General features: G+C 39.0%; 1 protein-coding gene across 5 annotated transcripts in view; it reads left to right on the top strand.

Moving 5' to 3' along the window:
* The window catches only part of rhot1a (ras homolog family member T1a), a 74,969-nt gene that overhangs the window by 28,516 nt on the left and 23,613 nt on the right, over positions 1-22,840 (top strand). For all 5 annotated transcript variants that reach the window (XM_059948248.1, XM_059948252.1, XM_059948251.1 and 2 more), the window contains 13 exons: positions 694-747; positions 891-943; positions 1,305-1,413; positions 3,279-3,380; positions 6,401-6,499; positions 7,867-7,975; positions 8,774-8,894; positions 10,596-10,680; positions 13,436-13,581; positions 13,694-13,794; positions 14,815-14,945; positions 17,534-17,617; positions 22,483-22,605. In XM_059948248.1, coding sequence (XP_059804231.1) covers positions 694-747; positions 891-943; positions 1,305-1,413; positions 3,279-3,380; positions 6,401-6,499; positions 7,867-7,975; positions 8,774-8,894; positions 10,596-10,680; positions 13,436-13,581; positions 13,694-13,794; positions 14,815-14,945; positions 17,534-17,617; positions 22,483-22,605 — 1,317 coding nt within the window. The remainder of the gene's footprint in view (positions 1-693; positions 748-890; positions 944-1,304; positions 1,414-3,278; positions 3,381-6,400; positions 6,500-7,866; positions 7,976-8,773; positions 8,895-10,595; positions 10,681-13,435; positions 13,582-13,693; positions 13,795-14,814; positions 14,946-17,533; positions 17,618-22,482; positions 22,606-22,840) is intronic.

Here is a 22,840-nt window from a genome sequence, read left to right as displayed (position 1 = left end):
TTCCCATTGTAATTATTTCTTTGCTATGAAGGTAGTTAATGTTTTTAAAAAATGCTTAGGAAATGAAGCTATGGAGTGAGCCCACACTCGAAGCAAAAGAGAAAAAGGCACTAATTTATGGAAGAGGTTAGAAGTAAATGTCCTTGAAGCTTATAAAGTTTATTGCTGTCTCAGAAGAAAAAGTGCCTGTATGGAAGGTGAGGGAAATACACCAGTAGCCACATTATTAGGTACTTTCTGTAGCATTTAAGGTGGCCACTGAGTGTATGTTCATGGTCTTCTGTTGTCTTAGCACATCCACTTCAAGGTTTAACATATTGTGCATTCAGAGATGCTCTTCTGCACACCACTGTTATAAGGTATGGTTATTTGAGTTACTGTCACCTTCCCATCAGCTTGAACAGATTGACCATTCTCCTCATACCTCTCTCATTAACAAGGCATTTTTGCCCACAGAACTGCCAATGACTTTTTTTTTGTGGTTGTTGCACCATTCTCTGTAAACTTTAAGAGACTGTTGTGCTTTGAAAATGCCACAAGATCAGCAGTCAGAGTGCTCTCAAACCACATTGTTTGACACCAACAATCATTCCAATTTGATTTACTTGATTTACTTTTTTTTCTGCAGTGAGTAAATTTTTGCTGTTACAATTTTTTGACTCATCCTTATTATTTTACACTTTCCTATTGCAGGCTAACGTGATCTGTATAGTTTATGCTGTCAACAACAGAAATTCCATTGACAAGGTTTGTATAGTTCAGATTTTAAACAGCCATAAGCAAAGGTTTGAAAGGGCTTTGTAATATCTTAGTAGCTTACAGAAACACTCACATTTGTTTGCTAAATTCAAACCTAGTTTGCAACAAAATCAAGTATTTGTTTGTTGCAGGTAACAAGCAGATGGATTCCTCTAATCAGTGATAGGACTGATAAAGATAGCAGGTACTGTGAAGTTAGTTCAATACAAACAATTACTTTGCATGGTTGGATTGCCAAAGCTTTAAAGAAATATCTTTCTGGTTGTATTTAGCTTGTTGGTCAATGTAGTGTTAAAGTAATTAAAAGGAAGTCTTGCAGTTAGAGTTAATGTAGTGAATTAATTTCTCAATTTATAATTGGAATAGGTTATGTATTAACTTGTGAATTAAGTGGCGTTACCAGGTGAAGTGGTGTAGTGGGCCTTTACAGCCAAGTGAAGTTTGACTTATCTACATTAAAGATTAACTAAACTTTGCAAAGCTGTATTCTTGAACATTCAATGACTATTTGATTTACTGGAATTCCTATACACTTCTGTTTCCAGAATGCCCCTCATACTGGTTGGAAACAAATCTGATCTGGTCGAACATAGTAGCATGGAAGCTATTCTTCCCATAATGAACCAGTACACAGAGATAGAGACCTGTGTTGAGGTAGGTCATCCTTTCAGAAGCACACTTGGTGAGATTACAGCCATGAACCAAGTAACATTAAGTTACTTTTAAAATATTCAATTAAGCGGACCACCAAAACCACCTAACTATATATACACTCAGAGGTCACTTTATTTACCTCCTGCCGCTGTAGCCCATCTACTTCAAGGTTTGACGTGTGTTCAGAGATGCTTTTCTGCATGCCACTGCTGTAAGGCATGGTTATTTGAGTTACTGTCGTCTTCCTGTTAGCTTGAACAGATTGGCCATTCTCCTCTGACCTCTTTCATTAACAAGATATTTTCATCCACAGAACTGCAGCTCACTTGATTTTTTTAAATTTTGCACCATTCTTTGTAAACTGTAGAGATTGTTGTGCATGAAAATCCCAGGAGATCAGCAGTTTCTGAGTTATGCAAGCCACCCCATCTGACACCAATAAACATTCCATTGTCAAAGTGGCTTAGATCACATTTCTTCCCCTTTCTGATGTTCAGTTTGAACAGCAAATGAACCCCTTGACCATGTCTGCATGCTTTTATGCATTGAGCTACCACATGATTGGCTAATTGGATATTTGCATTAACAAGCAGATGTGCCTAACATAGTGGCTATTGATTATATAACTACAGGGTTTTTCTCTCTGTTGTCTCCTCTCACCTAAGTTTAGATAATTTCTTACTACAAAAAATTGCAAGTTTCAATAGCTTCATTGAAAATCATACTAAAACTCAATTTTCAATTTGAATTATTGTTATATTCTGCAATGTGATACTCATACCTTAGTCTATGAGTGTTGAACCCAAGGGAAAATATATTTCTTCACAATAAAAGTGCATCCATGAATTTATTTTATTTGGTTTCTGAATTGTATAAAAAGTTGAAAAATTAATTCCTTTAGTTTCTCTATCTTTGTTATTTGATCTGAACTAGTTCAAGAAGATAGTCTGCCAACACTTTCCTGAAGCCTACTAAATTAATGCTGCCATTGCCCAACAATACCCACATTCCAATTAATATTTAAAGTAATTACATTCAAGGATTAGGATTAGTTGGCTACACCAGCATATTTTCATTGTCATTTTAACCTTATAAAACTTTGTATGTTTTTGAGTAATGCTTTTAACTAATTTATGAGAAAGAGTCATAAAGGCAAAAAAAGTTACTTTAATAGTTTGCTCTTTGTTTCTTTGAATACTGTGTTATTTGATGTTAACTATATTTGAATTTAACTACCAAGTAATAACCATTGTATTGAAATCATAATGTTTTAGTACAGCTCCTCCATAGACCAAAAGACAGGAGCAGAATTAGGCCAGTCATTGAGTCTGCTCTGCCATTCCATCATGGCTTTACTCCACTTCCGCCAACCTCTCAATCCCATTCTCCTGCACTCTCCTTGTAACCTTTGATGTCCTTACTAAACAAGAACCTATCCACCTCAGCTTTAAATATACACAGTGACTTGGCCTCCACAACCGTCTGTTGGAATACATTCCATAGATTCACCACCATCTGGCTAAAGAAATCCCTCACCTCTGTTCTAAAGGGATGTCCTTCTATTCTGAGGCTCTGCCATCTGGTCCTAGACTCCCCACTATACATAGGAAACATCCTCTGCATGTCCACTCTACCTTATTACAGGCTCAACCTGCAAGATAATCTTCAGTATATCCTGCACTAGGACTCTCAAGTTCCTTTTGCACCTCCAATATCTGAATTTGCTCCCTGTTTAGAAAATAGTCTACACCTTTATCTCTTCTACCACAGTGCATGATAATAGACTTCCTTTCTCCATATTAAAGCTGCACTATAATACTTAGACAAGTCAAGAAATATTTGAGGTCTACTTTTTAATTTTACAGTGTTCAGCAAAAAACTTGAAGAATATCTCTGAGTTGTTTTACTATGCACAGAAAGCTGTTCTGCACCCTACGGGTCCACTCTACTGCCCAGAAGAGAAAGAGGTAAAGACAGTCCTGCATAGTCCTATATCTGCATAGTGTTGCTTTTTGCATTGTCTTGTGTAAACATTATTATCTGGACAGTGGTGACCAAATACCCAGTTCTTTCATCGAAAATCAAAAGATTGTTGATGATGGAAATCTGAAATCAAAGCAATAAATGTTCAGAAGTGATGCCTGGCCTGCTGAGTGTACCTAACACTGTTTTTAACCCATTATCTACGGTGTAATGGGTCCAGTTACTAGTCCAGTCATAGTTTTGCTACAGCTCCAGTTCTACCCACTGTTACCTGGATCTTGAATAGACCTTTTATATGATTTGATGGACTGTTGGTTTCACAGTCTATGTCATTATGATCTTGCACTTTATTATTTACCTGCACTGCACTTTTTTGATAGTTTTTAGATTTTATTCTGCATTGTAATTGTTTTACCTTATTCTAGTGCAATGCACTGTACAATTCCAATATAGTCGGCCCTCCTTATCCGCGGATTCCACCAACCACAGATCGGGAAAACCCAGAAGTTCTCTCTCCAGTACTCGTTGCTTGAGCATGTGCAGACTATTTTTCTTGTCATTATTCCCTAAACAATACAGTATAACAACTATTTACATAGCATTTACTTTGTATTAGGTATTATAAGTAATCTAGAAATGACTTAAAAGTACAGGCAGTCCCTGGGTTATGAATGAGTTCCATTCCTGAGTCCGTCTTTAAGTCAGATTTGAAGTCGGAACAGGTACATCCTGTATTATTTAGCGTCAGTTAGTCAAACGTTTTTCTTAGTATATAATATATATTTTGCCTTTCTATGCATATAAAACACTTATGAAACATACGTATTTCAGTAATTTAACCACTGCGTTGCTTAGTAATAATTGTAGCTTTCATCAGGGCAGGGCCTTTCCCATTCTCCATTAAAATTGTTCTGATCGTTGACCGACTGTAGCCTAACACTTTTCCAGTGACCGATGGTGTTTCATCTTTTTCTGATCGTGTTATTACTTCCACCTTATTTTCAATCGCGATCGTGATTATTTTTGTGAACAGAAACGCTGCAGATTTAGAGCTGCGTTGCCAAGTCCTAATATCCACCACATGGAGACATGTTAAATAAAGTCTGGGGTTCCGCTGGGTCCTAAAGACCTACGCACTGATACATGTTAAATCAGGGACTTGAGCATCCGTGAATTTTGGTATCCGCGGGGGGTCCTGGAACCAGTCCCCCGCAGATAAGGAGGGCCGACTGTACCAGTTGTAAACACGATTCTTCAGGTCTGAAAATCTTGAGCAACACACAAAATGGAGGGGAATAAATGGTCTTTGTTTTTGGCTGAGACTCTTTGTCAGGATTGGAAAGGAAGGGGGAAGAAGCCAGTCTAAGAAGGTAAGGGGTCTACAAGCTTGAAAGATGAGATCAGGTGAGGTGGAAATTGGGTGGGTGGAGGAGGGGGAGTGACGTGCAACTCTGAGAGAGGATAGGTGACCACAAGCTCCGGTGGAATGTAGATAGGAGTAGTGAAGGGCTGGAGTGGGGAGTCCTGTAATATTGTCTAAACCATACGATTCAATGGATTTAGAGTAGTATAGCACACTCTAGGCCCTTTGCCTCACAATGATAATGCTGACCTTTAACATTCTCCCAAGATCAATCTAACCCTTCCCTCCCCCATGACCCTCCATTTTCCTATCATCGATAAGCCTATCTAAGAGTTTTTTAAATATCCCTGTTGTATCCACCGCTGCAACATCATATAACCGTAAAGTTTTTGTTTGACTTGATAGCTCTTCTGATTCAGTACAAATCCATGGCTACTTATTAGGAAGACTTGCCAGTTAGCTGGATATGCTGCTCCCACATCCAAAGAAAAGCATAGGGTGTTGCCAAAGTTCAAAGTAAGTTTATTATCAAAGTGCATATATGTCACCACATACAACCCTGAGATCCTTTTTTTTTGGGCACACTCCATAAATCAATACAATAATAGCCATAACAGAGTCAGTGAAGGACCACCCAACTAGGGTGTTCAGCCAGACTGCAGAAGACAACAAACTGTACAAATACTACAAGAAAAAAAATTAATAAATAAGCAATAAATATCAATAACATGAGATGAAGAGTCCTTGAAAGTGGGTCCATTGGTTGGGGGAACATTTCAATGATAGGACAAGTAAAGTTATCCCCTTTAGTTGCAGAGCCTGATGGTTGAAGGGTAGTAACTGTTCCTGAACCTGGTGGTCCGAGCCTTGACACTACTGTACTTTTTTTCCTGATGGCAGCAGTGAGAAGAAAGCATGTCCTGGTTGGTGGAGGTCCCTGATGATAGATGTTGCTTTCCTGCAACAGCGTTTCAAGTAGATGTGGTCACTGGTTGGAAGGACTTTACCTGTGATAGACTGGGCCTGTCCACTACCAAGTGAATTGTCTGGTTTTGTACTTTGTTTTATTGATCCCCATTCTGATTCCCTCTCTCACCCCTTCTCTTCTCCTCACTTGTTTATCATTTTGTTCCTCCCCTTACTGTCCATGGTTCATTGTCCCCTCTTTTAGGATTCCTCCTTCTTTAACCCTTTACCTCTTCTATCACCTCCCAGCTTCTTACTTCATCCACCCCTCCCACCTTCCCCCTCACCTGGCATCACCGATTGCCTGCCACCTTATACTCCTTCCAACTGTGCCCCCTTCCTTTCCAGTCCCAATGAAGGATCACAAGCCAAAACGTCCCTGATGGCTGCCTGACGTAACTAGCATCTGCAGAATCTTTTGTGTTTCTTTCCCCATCTTGTTCTTCCCTTAAACTTCTGTTTTCTAGTGCTGCAGAAATTAGGGAGCTCTGGGCATGAATTAGCTGACAGTCTGATGAAGTTTACTAAAGCCCAAGTTTGCTTTGGTTTCCAAGATTAAAGCATGAATCTTGAATGACTAAATCATAGATTTTATACATTTTTGCTTTGTAATTTATGTGATCAAGGTAGGAATCTGCATCACTCAGTTTAATAACTATGTTTGTGTACTTACAGATGAAACCTGCCTGCATCAAAGCCCTAACACGCATTTTTAAGATATCAGACCAGGATAATGATGGGATTCTCAATGATGTAGAACTCAACTTTTTCCAGGTAGAATCCTTGGTCTGTGTGCTCATCAAATTAATACTGCTTCCCAGTATTGGAACTGTTCCTAGTTGCACGCACTGGATCCTCCTGTATGTAATTTACAAGTTAAACCTGGGTTAAACAGTGTTTATAAAAGTTGAAGATCTTTTTCTAAAAGACCATTTTGTATGAGTGAAAAAATATTTATAGGAAATTGATATTACTGCATTTATCATTCACTTCCAAATTTAGCAAGAGAAGTCCGTGCAGGTTGCTTGCTAATCAGAAACCTTAAAAATAACAGTAACAAAATTTCCAATTTCTGGTAGGCAGAGATCAGACAACAAAGTAGGTCATCAATTAAGGAATGTAACAGCTCATATTATCCCATCACCTTTTTGGATTAGCAGGAGAGTTTCCTGATTAACTACTAGCTACTAGAGTTTCACAGCCTTTACATCAGCAAGCCCTTCCACTACACAGTTTAGAAACTGCACTGCTGAATGGTGGGAGCTTCTAGCCCTTCCAGTATCACTCTTGCTAATATTATTATAATATTAATGCTCCAAAAATTTAATTCTTTGACTATGTCTCAAACGTTGTTTAAAAATAATCTGTTCTACATCAGATTACTTTCCCTTTTTATTTTGAGAATTGCTGTTTGATTCCTGGCAAAGCTTTAATGAAACAAGTGATGTAGAAGCCATGTATCTATTTCCTATCTGTACTGTATTTTGTGTTGTGCGTTTATAGTAGTCACATGGGTTTGGGTGTGGTAGAAGTGAAAAGTTTAGTTGCGTATTTCTGATTTGCTTTAGGAGCCAGTCTAGTTTAGATAGAGCTAAGTGAGTGATGAGCTAGGGGTGATATCTCTTTTGTAGACCACTTAATTATGCTTAAACACACTTAAAATTGCTTAAATACATTTGAATATTCTTGAAAACCTTTAAGAATGCTTGGCTTATGTACATTTAATACACTAAGACCATTTATTTTGTTGTATCGCTAGTTTTAGTTTTGTTAGTAAGATTAAACATGTTCTTCAACTTTGGAACTTTGTTATTGGATTGGAGAGTGTGTTATATAGTATCAACCCCACCACGATGCTTAGTCTCCAAGCAATTTTGGTTTGTTCGAGTAACCACTACCAGTAATAATAGGAAATATACATGAATAGTAGAAACAGATAGAGCTAATAGACTTTCATTTAAATGGAAATTTTTTGGGTCTTTTTAAACAAAATGTTAGGGTGCTGTAACCAAATATTCATTTAAGTAATCTGGGTAGTACAGTTGCTGCAGTCTGCGGTTTGGTTGTAGGGTGCAACGTATAAATGGTGTCTTAGCTATGGCTGAATATTTGGTGATCTTTATCAATGTGTTTTAATTTAGAGAACCTGTTTTAACACTCCATTGGCACCACAAGCTTTGGAAGATGTGAAGAACGTAGTACGGAAAAACATGAGTAATGGTGTCGCTGATAATGGACTAACGTTGGAAGGTAACCTGATACAACAGTTTCTCTTGTCATTTTTCTTCTCCATTCTGTATTTTGACCATCCAACTTATGTGACACCTCTCTTTGATCCATCTTGTGTAGCAGCATGTCAGAACATAACCATCATAATCTTAAGCTATTGTTTAATGTTGAAACAAGACTTGTTAGGTTTTATTAACAGGAAATTGGTTAAGTTCTTTATTTAAACATAATTTATAATTGGAAATTGAAAGATTGGCAGCCATTTTGCTTCTACTTCAGTACCACATAATCCAGCGAAACATTAAAATAATTGTAAGCATCTGTTCAAAAGCTATTCATGACTTTAATTCTTGTCTATGTGAGTATTCACTCCCATCGCCACAAGAGGGGAAATGTCATTGTATGGACCTCTGCTTGATTTAACCACAGGAGGAGAATGTGATCACATTTGTCAGTAGATGCTTGCCAAGACATGTGTGAACCTTGAAATTAGAAATCTTTCTTGATTGATGCACTTATTTCATGGGCATTTCAATGGTTTAGGAAGTGTTTGGACAATTTTTCAGGGCTATCAGAGTTTTATCTTACCAATTTATTCAATGGTTCTCTCCCTCTCCCTCTCCCCTCTCCCCTCTCCAGCACACACACTCACACCACCCCCCCAGCCTTTGGCATTGGACTTTATAAGTTTCTCAATTCCCCAATGGAATTATCCCATTGCTCTAATTTAATTCAGCATTGAATTTAAATTCCTTGCCTTTTTGTTGCAGGGATGGTGTTGGAGCCAGTTTCTCAGTTTGTCATCTGTTCTGTGTGCAGGTTTTTTATTTCTGCATACACTATTTATACAAAGAGGGAGACATGAAACTACTTGGACCGTTTTGCGCCGGTTTGGATATGATGATGACCTGGAACTTACACATGAATATCTATTTCCAATGTATGTATTTGATGAACAATTCCTTAGAACCTTTTCTTCCTATTAGTGGTGTTTTTAAATATTGCAGATTTGTGGAAGAATTGTTCGGCATGATCAGGATGGTATAAAATAACTGAGAATCTGGTGTTCAATAAACCAGTAGACTGTCAGAGTTTAGTTTCTCATAACATACCAAACTGCGAAAGTGATAGTTTTCCTAACTCTCTTGCTCTCAGCTTCTGCAATAAGAAAGAAAGATAGTCTAATAGTTAAAATGCAAGTATTTAGTTTTTAGTTAAATTCTTCAGCCACTAAAAAAGATAAATGTTCTGAAAACTTTGTCTTTCATGTATGCATTTTACAGAAGGAACTTGGTCTGTTAATTATTTTTAATTACAATGACTAATTACTTAATGCAGAGCAACTTTATTATTAAATTTCCCTAAGCTGCCAGCCTTCAATGTCACAAAAAAAAAATAGATTGTAAAATGTAAAGAATAGAAGTGTGGAAGGGATTGTTTTCCTGTTGTTTCTTTTTGCTTCAGGTGTTCTGTGTGATTCAGCCCAGCATTGTGGGCATGCTATGTTGGTGCCAGAATGCATGACAACACTTGTAGACAGTCCCCAGCACGTCATTGAATGTGTTGGATGTTAACATAAATATAACATTTTGCTGTATGTTTTGGTGTACATGTAATAAATCAAATTTAGATCCCAATCTCAGATTTACACTCAGTGGCCCCTTTATTAGGTACACCTGTATACCTGCTCGTTAATGCAAATTTTTAACATAGCAATTCAATGCATAAAGACATGCAAATGTGATCAAGAGATTCAGTTAGTGCTCAGACCAAATATCAGAAAGGAGAAGAAATGTGATTTAAATGACTTTGACCATGGTGCCAGAAGAGGTAGTTTGAGTATCTCAGAAATTGCTGATCTCCTGGTATTTTCACACATAACAGTCTCTAGAGTTTACATCCAGTCAGCAGCATTTCTGTGGATGAAAATGCCTTGTTAATGAGAGAGATCAAGCAGAATGGCCAGATTAGAAGGCAACAGTAATTCAAATAATCACACATTACAACAGTGGTGTGCAGAAGATGATTTCTAAATGTACAACATGTTGAACCTTGAAGTGGATGGGCTGCAGCACCAGAAGACCATGAGCATACACTCAGTGGCCACTTTATTAGGTACAAGAGCATGTAAATCTGACTTAATATCTGAAGTTAAAAAACAGGTAAGGAGGCTTCCATGAGGACAGTCAACATGGATGCTCAAAGCCAATTCCCTTAATCACAGCAGTTGTTCATGCATTTTGGTTTTTTTGAGACACAAAAGTCTGCAGATGGTGTGATTTGGAGCAGAAAACAATCTGCTAGAGGAACTCCAAGTTAAGCAACCAGGTTTCAAACTGAAATGTCAACAACTATTTGAAAACCCAAGTTTTTTCCATAAATCCTGTTATATTAAATGCCTGCAAGTAAATGAATCGTAAATATATGGTGACGTACATATTTGAAAATGAATCTACTTTGACTTTGAGTTTTAGTTTAAGTTGCATGGTCAGCTTTTAGAGTGAAGCCACTTTGTTTAATCACATTGCTCAATGTCACATTCACAATAATGGAATACTCAGGTATTCTGCTGTTCTAATGGATTGTGCAAGTTAAAAATTTGTTTGTGGGTGACAACTGAATTCATTTTTCCTTTTTACAGATTGAAAGTTCCTTCAGACTGCACGACTGAACTGAATCACCATGCATATCTTTTCCTACAAAGCATTTTTGACAAACATGATTTGGTGAGCTGAATTTGCAGATGTGTGCTTTATTAATTTAATTTTTTCTTCATTTCTGCGCTTTATTGATCTATTCTGTCAAATTTTGCCTGTTTATCATAGCCTAAAGATTTTTTAAAAATTAAGATTAGCTTTATTTGCCACGTACATGAAAACATACAGTGCAAAGTGCCATTTGCGTCAATGACCAACACAGCATGAGAATTGTGCTGGGGGCAGCCTGCAAGTGTCACCATGCTACTGGAGCCAATGTAACATGCCCATAACTTGCCTTAACCTGTACGTCTTTGGCATGTGGGAGGAAACCAGAGCACCTGGAGGAATTGCAATTATAGGAAGAATGTACAATCTCCTTGCAGATAACGGTGGGAATTGACCCCAGTCGATGATCACTGGCTTTGTAAATTCATAACCACTACGTTATTGTGCAACCCCAATTTCTATTCAATTAGAATAGAAGTATTCAAATAATTGGGCAGGTTTATGATATCCCAGTTTACAAAGCTCCTTCACTCCAGCCCTTCTCATTTCCAATTTCAACCCAGCTTTTCCCCCTGAACTCATCTTCTGTAGACATGCTATGCAGAACATTCCGCACGTGCTAATGGTAGCCAGTTCTGTGTGTCCACCACCTCTCGATTCTTTTTGCTTCTCCTTGTATTATTACTTTGTTGTTTGATGTTATTTAGAATGTCAAGGTTGTATCTGTCATGTTTGTGTCAGGTACATTACTCTTTTTTGCTTTATCGTCCTTTTTGTCTCCCCTTGTCCTATTGATAGAAAACAGAACATTTCAGCCTCATTTTCTATAAAAGGCTTCATTCTTCATCTTTCAAAATGGCATCTAGTTGTTTAGTATTTTTAAACGTATACCATTTAATTGTATGTTTCGATGTACAAATGACAAAGTTAATCTTTTCTTCGTATTTGGTTATTTCTTAGTTGCCAAAGTTTACCCAAAGCCTGGTTCACAGACAAGTCCCGTTCCTTTACCAGTCCTGTGTTTGCTGACCTACATTAGCTCCTGTACCATCAACACTTTCATTTTAGACCAAAATCGGGGGGAAATCTGCAATAACTGAAGATACTCAGGAAGTTATGACCTTGTTTTAAAGTTCCCTTTCTTTTGTTTGTTCTTTCAAAGTGTTGCATTTTCCTTTCTCCAGAACCTGTTTAAGCCCCACGAATGTGTGGGGTCTCTTCATTTGTTCAGATCTGTTCTTCATTCTTTTGAAAGAAAGATAAAGATTAGCTTTGTTTATTACATGTACATCAAAACATACTGTGAAATGCAGTGTTTGCATCAATGATGAACACATTCTGAGGATGTGCTAGGGACAGCCTGAAAGTGTCACCATGTTTCTGGCACATAGCAGTCCCATAACTTCCTAACCCTATGCCTATCCTGTACATCTATGTAATATGGGAAGAAACCAGAGCACCTAGAGGAAACCCATGTGTCATGGGGAGAATGTACAAATTCCTTACTGACAGTGGCTGGAATTGACCTCGATCACAGATGTTGTAAAGCGTTCCACAAACTACACTACCGTTCCGCCCCCTCTCAAATTAGTCAACTGTTATTGGTTGAGTCATTATCTATGTAAGTCCTAAATAATGTAGTTCCTGTCTTTTGTAATTTCTACCTTTAACTCTTTCTTTGAATACATTTTAAAACCTATCTCTCACCTAGTCTTATGTCATTGCTTCAAATTATTTCCTCTGTTCATTTTTATCTGTTGATAAATTTCCATAAAACTCTTGCCGATGATACTAAGGTAGGAGGTGTTGTGGATAATGAGGTGGGTTTTCAAAGCTTGCAGGGAGATTTATGCCGGTTAGAAGAATGGGCTGAACGTTGGCAGATGGAGTTTAATGCTGAGAAGTGTGAGGTTCTACATTTTGGCAGGAATAATCCAAATAGAACATACGGGGTAAATGGTAGGGCATTGAGGAATGCAGTGGAACAGAGAGATCTAGGAATAACAGTGCATAGTTCCCTGAAGGTGGAGTCTCATGTAGATAGGGTGGTGAAGAAGGCTTTTGGAACGCTGGCCTTTATAAATCAGAGCATTGAGTACAGAAGTTGGGATGTAATGTTAAAATTGTACAAGGCATTGGTAAGGCCAAATTTGGAATATTGTGTACAGTTCTGGTCACCGAATTATAGGAAAGATATCAATAAATTAGAGAGAGTGCAGAGACGATTTACTAGGATGTAACCTGGGTTTCAGCACTTAAGTTACAGAGAAAGGTTGAACAAGTTGGGTCTCTATTCATTGGAGCGTAGAAGGTTGAGGGGGGATTTGATCGAGGTATTTAAAATTTTGAGAGGGATAGATAGGGTTGACGTGAATAGGCTGTTTCCATTGAGAGTAGGGGAGATTCAAACAAGAGGACATGATTTGAGAGTTAGGGGGCAAAAGTTTAAGGGAAACATGAGGGGGTATTTCTTTACTCAGAGAGTGATAGCTGTGTGGAATGAGCTTCCTGTAGATGTAGTAGAGGCCAGTTCAGTTGTGTCATTTAAGGTAAAATTGGATAGGTATATGGACAGGAAAGGAGTGGAGGGTTATGGGCTGAGTGCGGGTAGGTGGGACTAGGTGAGATTAAGAGTTCGGCATGGACTAGGAGGGCCGAGATGGCCTGTTTCTGTGCTGTTATTGTTATATGGTTATATGGTTAATCTAGTTTTTTATCAACTTGGAGGTTGTATAAAGATGAAAATTCTTTATTGTCCTTCTGCATTGTTTTTCAGGATCGGGATTGTGCATTATCACCTGAGGAACTAAAAGATCTTTTCAAAGTGTTTCCCTATATGCCTTGGGGTCCTGATGTCAATAACACTGTTTGCACAAATGACAGGGGCTGGATCACCTATCAAGGTTATATTTGTCAGTGGACGTGAGTCATTTTTCCTTTGTGATTGTTGAGTAATATTTTCAATCTATTCTTTTTCTGTAAAATGCTGATTCAATATCTTTGTAAATAGCTGTATATTTGTGTTCTGAATCAGGCTGACTACATATCTCGACGTTCAGCGATGTTTGGAATATTTAGGTTATCTAGGATATTCCATTCTAAGGGAGCAGGAGTCTCAGACAGCAGCTATCACAGGTATGACAGTGGAATTTTATTAACTTTTTCTCCTTAATTGGATGAATTATTTACATGTAGCTACATCTTAGCCATGTCTTCTCTCTCCATCATCCCTCTCAGATCTGTCTATATTTAAGACTTCTATCACACCTCCATCAATCTTTCATCAAAAGTTTCTATTTGTGTTATCACCCTAGTAAATTCTGTATTCTGTCTCTAATACAGAGACTAGGATTATTTACTGTTGGCTGATCTAACTGAGGTTTCATTAAAACATTCAACGTATTTTCCAATCTATCCCTCCTAGCAAAGCTTGGTTGGTTTTTAACCACTTGAATTCAACTGAAGTTGATATTGTTGGACATTGCTATATCTGTAATACTGTAACTCTCTGCTTCTCAACCCATCATAAATCCATATTCTTTTCTTCCATCCGAATTGAAAACCTAACAATATGTTACTGTTAAGGTTTAGCTTCAGTGCAGTGGAAACGAAAATTAAATTTCCATTGCAAAATGCTGAAGGAACTCAGCAGGTCAGGGAGGCATCCATGGAAAGGAATGAAGAGTCGACATTTTGGGCTGAGAACCTTCATCAGGACTAGAAAGGAAGTGGGCAGGAACCAGCATGAGTAGTTTGGGGAAGGAGAAGCCGTACAAGCTATAAGGTGGGGGGGGTGGGTATATATTGAGAAGCTGGCAGGTGATAGGTGCAAAAAGTAAAGGGCTGAAGAAGCTCCCAGCTTCCCACTTCATCCCTCTTCCCCTACACACCTATCTTTCCTTTCACCTGGCTTTACCAATCAACATCCCCTCCTCCCACCTTATTCCGGCTTCTTCCCCCTTACTTTCCAGTCCAGATGAAGAATCGCCCGAAACATCAAACGCATATTGCGTTCCATGGCTGTTTCCTGACCTGCTAAGATCCTCCAGCATTTTGTGTGTACCACTCTGGATTTCCAGCGTCTGCAGAGTCTCTTGGGTTTAAATTTCCTTTGCCTGATAAAAATGTCATAAACCATGCTTTATATTCCCTCAGTAACAAGGGATAAAAAGTTGGATCTGCAGAAAAAGCAAACGCAAAGAAATGTGTTTCAATGCAACATTATTGGTATGAAGAACAGCGGCAAGACTGGAATTCTCCAAGGTTTCCTGGGCCGAAACCTGGCAGTAAGTATCTCCAATTATTCAAATCCTGTAGTTTTATATTATAATGTAAGAAGGTCCAGTACCGCAAATTAATTGGACAATTGCCTAACTTTGAACTCTGTATCAAATTAGAATAAAATTTAAAAATCTTGTCTATCATTGAGGACACTATAGAGCTAATTGAATCAGATATTAATGCATATTGGAGCCACTTCACAAATCTATTTGTTCTGTGCAACACTTTAGTGGTTAATGATTTAGGGTGGAGAGAAATTGTAGACTTTCTTCAAGTCTGATTGATTCGTTATTATCAATGAGAACAAGATTGATGGTTTTGAATAAAAGAGAATTGAGAGTACTGAAGAGGTTGAGAGTATTTGGGCGGTGGGCGAATAAGCCCTCTTGTGCTTTTTGATCTCGTCACTTGAGATTCAGTGTCACGCAATCCTGTCACTTTGATCTGGCCCACGCCTTCATTAACCAGGTCCAACACTAGCTTTTCTTGGATCTTGCCCCTCCTAATACAGGTCATCGGGTTGTGGTGTGTGGCCAGGGTAATCGGGGTGTGCCTAGGGTTAGTGGGGCTGTGCCCCCCCCCCCCCCGGACCTTAGGATTGGGTTTGAGGATAGGGCTGGCGGATGTGTATGTTGGGTTGGGAGAGATCAGGTTGTGAAGTTTTGTGGGGTGAGCATTTAGGGCTCTGCTGGAAAGGGTAGTGTGCTGCAGGTTTGTGGGGGTGTGGCCAGGGTTAATCGGGGTGCGGCTTGGGTTAGTGGGGATGTGTGCCCCCTTGGACCTTAGGATTAGGTTTGAGTGTTGGAATGGTGTATGTATTTGTCTCATGTACATCAAAACACAATGAAATGCGTCGCTTTGCAAAAAAAAAAGACATTTAATAATGTATTGGGTACTATAGCAGATAGTGTAACATCTTACGACACTAGCTGTAAGATCAGGGTTCAATTCCCACTGCTGTTTATACTGTTTGTATGTTCTCACATGGATTTCCTCGTGGTGCTCTGGTTGCCTGCTACATTCTAAAGCTGTGCGGGTTAGGGTTAGTGAACTGTGGAAATGTTATGTTGGTGCCAGAAGTATGGTGACATTTGCAGGCACAATCTTCATTGACCTGATTTGATGCAAACAACACCTTCCCCTGTATCTTTTGATGTATATATGACAAAGTTATTCTAAAATCTTAAGGATAATTATAATGGTAGGAACTACAAATGAGAGGAGTGGGTTCAAATAATTTTAGTTATCAGCCCTATTGCTTCCTCTCTTACTGAAGTTCTGTCCACATCTCCCGGAGGCATGTTAAACATTCATTATTAATGATTATTTGTGTATCTAAGATGAAAAAAGACTAAAACCACTATGAGGTGTGTGGTTGGGTAAGGGATAGGATCAGCAGATTGAGTCTATAGAATTTAACTTGATGGAGCAGAATGTAAATTTAAACATTAACGTGATATGAAACCCTTGACAATTGTCATATGGGTTGTGCTTAGTGAATATACTCAGTGGCCACTGACCGTATGTTCATGGTCTTCTGCTGTTGTAGCCCATTCACTTCAAGGTTCAGCATGTTATGCATCATCTGCACAATGGTGTGATAAAACAAAAAAACATCCAGTGAACAGCAGTTCTATGGGTAAAAACACCTTGTTAATGAGAGAGGTCAGGGGGAATGACCAGACTGGTACAAGGTGACAGTAATTTAAATAACTGTGTGATACAACAGTGGTGTGTGAAGAGCATCTCTGAATGTACAACACGTCAAACCTGGAAGTGGATGGGTTAGAGCAGCGGAAAACCACGGACATACACTCGGGCTATTGTAAGAGAGAGAGAGAGAAACTGATCATCTGACTACTTGGGTTTAGGGCATCATTCCCGTGTTGACTCGGCCCAAAGAAATGACACCACTAAACAGTTCTGTAGAATGTAATGTGTGATGTCGTTGAATTGCCCAAGAGTGTTGTACAGCAGTGAAACAATATCAATGCTTTATCTTCCCACATGTTCCTTTCTGTGTCTTTCTGTCTTTCCATCTCCCTCAGAGATTAGATTGCATGGAGCACTAGTTAAAACTCATCATGGTCTACAATAATAAACAGGAGAGATTCTGCAAGTACTTAAGATCTTGCTCTAGAAATTAGCGTCATTTGTCACACGTCCATCAGAACATACAGCAAAATGTGTCATTTGCATCAATGACCAGCACAGCCCAAGCATGTGCTGGGGGCAGCCCACAAGTGTCACCAGGTTTCTGGTGCCAAACCAGCATGTCCATAACTCACTAGCCCTAACCTGTACATCTTTGGTCTGTATGAGGAAACCGGAGCACCCAGAGGAAACTCGCATGTAAGAACATACAAACTCTGTACAGTGGCAGGAATCGAACCCTGATCCAAGATCACTGGCACTGTAAAGCAGTTGTGCTAACCACTATGCTGCTGTGCTGCCCTAGTCATACTCTGTTTGATTTACTGAGCAGTTTATTTTTCACATTCACAATGTTAAGTCAATGTGTTTTGTAATAGATATTGTGACCTTCTGTTCAGAAGCTGTAAATGTCACTGTTCTGTTTTATTTTTCATCACAGAAACAAAGACAAATAAAAGAAGAACACAAATCACTTTATGCCATAAACACAACGTATGTATATGGACAAGAAAAATATTTACTGGTAGGTAATCATGTGGATATAATAGAAATGAGTAGAATTTTTGTACATTTTAATCATCTGTGGTTCACAGTTGTCCTGAACTCTCTAATTTTCAGTAACAAATATTTTAAGACAATGTTAAATGTGTTGAATTTTTTTAGAAAGTTTAAAAGCTATCTAATATTATTTTATAGTAGATAAGACTCATAGAACACTACAGCACAGAAACAGGCCTTTTGGCCCATCTATTCCATGCTGAACAATTATTCTGCCTAGTCCCATCGACTTGCACCTGGACCTATTTCCCTCCCATCCATGAACTTATCCAAACTTCTCTTAAATGTTGAAATCAAACCCACAACTACCCTTCCATTGCAACTCCTTTCACACTCGCCACACTGAGTGAAGAAATTCCCCTTCAAGTTCCCTAAGAATTAAACCTTTCACCCTTAACTCATGACCTCTAGTTCTAATCTCACCCAATCTCCTCAGTGGAAAAAGCCTACTTGCATTTACCCTATCTATAGCCCTCATAATTCTGTAAACCTCTATCAAATCTCCCCTCAATCCTACGCTCATATTGGATTGGTGGTAATTCCACTCAATTTATTTTGTGCTCTATAAATAACTACTTAACATTCCTGAACAAGTATTATAACAAAGGGAGAAATCTATAATAAATTTGCTATTGTAGGGATTATGTTTGAACAACTTTTGTCTCAGCATTTGTGATCTTTTGTAGAAGTTTCCCCTGGTCTCAGTGTTTGGCTTCATTAAAGTTTTGCCTTTTGTACCAGATGAAACTGTATGGCAGGGTGGAGATGCATCTCTACCAAAGGAGATGTAAGGTGCTCCTTCCCTTCACTAGCCAGCAAGATGGAGCACCTCTTAGCCCCCTGGTCAGGGTCACATGAAGCCATGGGAGCAGCTGCTTAGAATGGCTGCATGTGCAGCTGTTGCATATCACAAGTCCTGGTTATGCCACTGACGGGCAGATGATCTCTGAAGAGTATTGATAATGGCTGGAGTCACCTGTCTCTTGTAGAGACACTGCCCAGAAGAAGGCAATGGCAAGCCACTCCTGTAGAAAGGTTTACCAAAAACAATGGTGTCATGGAAAAACTATGATCACACATGTCATATGACACGGCATGCATGTAATGATCATGATGACCAGATGAAAATCTCATCAGGTTTTACGTTTTGTCCTTCGGGATGATACCCATTATAGTTTAAAACCTCTGTTCTGAACAGCAAGGATTTCAGTTTGAAGCCCCAATTACAAACCTTTGAACATGTTAGCTTATTTAACTGGTAGTATTTTCAATGCCTCAAAGTTACTATTTTGAGCCCTACTTTAGTAGGACATACAATTCCCTAGGCTAACATAGGAGGAGGTCTTATACTGATCCAAACTGACTGATCTCCCAGTAAGGACGTTAAGGATCCAGAGGGAGAGGGAGATACAAAGGCTAAGGTTTTGAAGCTTGTTAATTAATACTGAGGAGATGATAGTGTTGAACACTGAGCTGTAGTCAATAAGCAACATTCTGACGTAGGTACTGCTGTTATCTAGGTTCTCCAAAACTGCATAGAGAGCCAGTGAGATTGCATGTACTGTAGACCTGTAGGCAAATTGCAGCAGATCCGGGTACTCGCTCAACCAGAAGTTGATTCTAGCCATGATCAACCTCTCAAAGCACTTCATCACAGTAGGTGTAGGTGAAAGTCATTGAGGTAGCTCACCCTGCTTTTCTTGGGGACTGGTATGATTGATGCCATTTTGAATAAGGTAGGAACCTCTGACCACAGCAGTGAGAAGTTGAAGCTGTCCTTGAACACTCTACCCAGTTGGTTGGCACGGGTTTTCATTGCCTTGCCAAGTACGCCATCGGGGTGTGACATCTTGCAAGGGTTCACCCTCTTGAAGGCTGCTCTGATGTCAGCCTACAAGACAAGATCACAGGGTTAGCAGTCGCTGTAGGGATTCCCAAGGTGTAGTGTTATTCTACCTTTCAAAGTGTGCATAAAAGACATTGAGCTCATCAAGAAGTGAATCATCACTTGCCACTTATGCTGCTAGGTTTCACCTACTAGAAAGGAGTGGCATGTAAATCCTCCCACAGCTCTCATACACCTGATTATGTCTCTAACTTCACCTCTCATAAAGTTCCGCTTCCTTTTGTTATGATGATGCAAGTTCCATTTCAGCAGAAGAAACTTATTTAAAATATAATGAAAATGGTTGGAATTTTAAAGTTGAAGGTACATACTGTCTAGGGTAGTATTTAAAGCAGAAGGCAATATTGCCTAAAAGTACTGTTCCCTTTCTTCTGCATGTGCACACACACGAACATGCCTCCCGAGTAGTTTTAAACATTGAAGCACATAAGGTCATGCCATTTACACCCTTGTTCAAAGTACCTATACTACCCATATCCATATTCATTCATTCATTATGTATCATGTCGTATGACATGAGCGATCATAGCCTTGACCATGATTGTTTTTGGCAAGTTTTTCTACAGAAGTGGTTTGCCATTGCCTTCTTCTGGGTGGTGTCTTTACAAGATAGGTGACCCCAGCCATTATCAATACTCTTCAGAGATGGTCTGTCTGGTAACAGTGATCACATAACCAGGAGTTGTGATATGCACCAGCTGCTTATACAACCGTCCACCATCTTCTCCCGTGGCTTCACGTGACTCTGATCAGGGGCTAAGCAGGTGCCACACCTTGCCCAAGGGTGACCTGCAGGTTAGTGGAGGAAATGAGCGACTTGTATCTCCTTTGGTAGAGACGTATCTCCACTCCACCACCCCACCAAATCCATATACTACCCTGAGATTCCTACAAGAAAATTAACCTCAGTGTAATATATACTGATTTGTACATATTTGATAATAAATTTACTTTGTCCTTTGGTGCTAAAGCTCCAGAAACTCTTAAAATATTCTGTTTTACTTTTTCATGGAGGTACTTTGTACTTATCATCTGTAGATTAAAAATATTCAAATTCTTTAATCTCAGAGTTCACTACCCTCACCTTTTGGATTACAATACAGTCGTCCCTCCTTATCCACGGGTTCCACATGCGCGGATTCAACCAACCGTGGATTGGGAAAACCCGGAAGTTCTCTCTCCAGCACTTCTTGTTTGAGCATGTACAGACTTTTTTCTTGTCATTATTCCCTAAACAATACAGTATAACAACTATTTACATAGCATTTACTTTGTATTAGGTATTATAAGTAAGTTGGAACAGCTACATCCAGTATTGGTGTCAGTTAGTCAAATGTTTGTGTTAGTATATATTTTACCTTTCTATGCATATAAAATACTTAAGAAACATATGTATTTCAATAATTAAACCACTGCATTGCTTAGTATTAATTGTAGCTTTCCTCGGGGCAGGGCCTTTCACATGCTCCATTATTCTCACTTTATCCTTTAAAATTGTTCCGATTGTTGACAGACTGTAGCTTAAAGAATTCCAATGACCAATAGTGTTTCACCTCTTTTCGATCACTATTATTTCCACTTTATTTTCAATCGTGATCGTTTTCCGTCAATGGAACAGACACACTGCGGACAGCGGGTCCCGAGCTCCACCAGGTCCTAAAATTCACCACACTGAGACACTTTAAATAAGGGACTTGAGCATCTGTGGTTTTTGGTATCCGCGGTGGGGGGGGGGGGGGTCCTAGAACCAATAACCCACAGATAAGGAGGGCCGAATGTATTTAGTTTTGGCGCCCTCTCATGTTAGGAACTGGTATTACATCATTCAAATCCATCTATTTTGTGTATCGAAATAGAAATAAGACTCCAGTAATCTGGCACCTTTGGGGCTTTGGTCATGCCATGTTTCCAGACTATTGGATGTTAATAGAACACAGTTGCCACCTTTGCTTACATGTTATAAACTTGTATCTGGATTTCTGAACAATCAGGCTGGATTATTCAAGTTTTTACTACTAGAGTTTGGCCAATAAATAGCAGTAGAGGTGTCTGATAGTGGGAATGCCTAATGCTCTGTATTTTAATAGTTTACTTTAGTAGATTTCCCAGGAATATCAAATTAACACTTTTACCATTAATATGAAATAAACCATTACGGGAACAGCATCTGGCCATTCTACCTTTAACATATTCTTTCATTTGGTGGTTCATATGGAACCCAGTTACAGAGAGCCAATGTTAAATTTTCCAGCTTGGGATGTAATCCTGAGACTGTAAAAGGCACTGATGATGTCTGTCTTAGAGTATTATGAGCAGTTTTGGGCCTCTTATTTAAGAATGGATGTATTGACATTGGAGGGGATTTAAAGGAAGTTCAAAAGAATTATTCCAGGAATGAAAAGGTTATCATTTGAGCAACCATTGAAGAAGGCTTTGAGCCTATACTGGCTGGACATTAGAAGAATAATGGTGGATCTCATTGAAACCTATCAAATGTTGAAAGGCCTTGATAGGGTGGATGTGAAGAGGATGTTTCCTTTGTTGGAGAAATCCAGGACCAGAGGGCACAGTCTCAAAATAGAGGGACATCCATTTAGTGCAGAGATGAGGAGGAATTTCTTTAGCTAGAGGATGGTGAATTTGTGAAATTTGTTGCCAGAGGCGGCTGTGGAGGCTAGGTCACTGGGTACACTTAAGACAGAGGTTGATAGATCCTTGATTAGTAAGAGCATTGAAGGGTTACAGGGAGAAGACAGGACAATGGGACTGAGAGGGAAGTGGATAAGCCACGATCAAATAGTGGAGAAGGCTTTATGGGATGAATGGCCTAATTCTGCTCCTGTGCCTTATGATCTTATATCCTGTTTTAGTACGCTGTTTTAAATATAAAGATTAATTCTAAGTTTGTGTATGTACTTTTCCAGCTACATGAGGTTTTGTCTGATTCAGAGTTTATTTCTGCCTCTGACACGACCTGTGATGTCGTTTGCCTCGTGTACGATGTCAGCAATCCCAAATCGTTTGAGTATTGTGCAAGGGTCTTCAAGGTACGTCTAATTGTAATATAAAATATATATTAAATTTAATATAAAAATGAATTTGTAATTTCTGTGTCACCTGCACATCTATGGAACATAAGACGGCATACAGTGCAAGAACAGGCCCTTTGGCCCACAATATTGTGCCAAACCAAATACATTAATAATTAAATGACTAACTAAGCTAATCCCTTATGCCTAAAGAATGTACCAACTGTAGAATAGGTTACTCTGCTCAACCCTC

This window comes from Hypanus sabinus, chromosome 23, assembly GCF_030144855.1.
Source record: "Hypanus sabinus isolate sHypSab1 chromosome 23, sHypSab1.hap1, whole genome shotgun sequence".
Lineage (NCBI taxonomy): Eukaryota > Metazoa > Chordata > Chondrichthyes > Myliobatiformes > Dasyatidae > Hypanus > Hypanus sabinus.
This window is presented reverse-complemented; position numbering and strand designations above follow the sequence as displayed.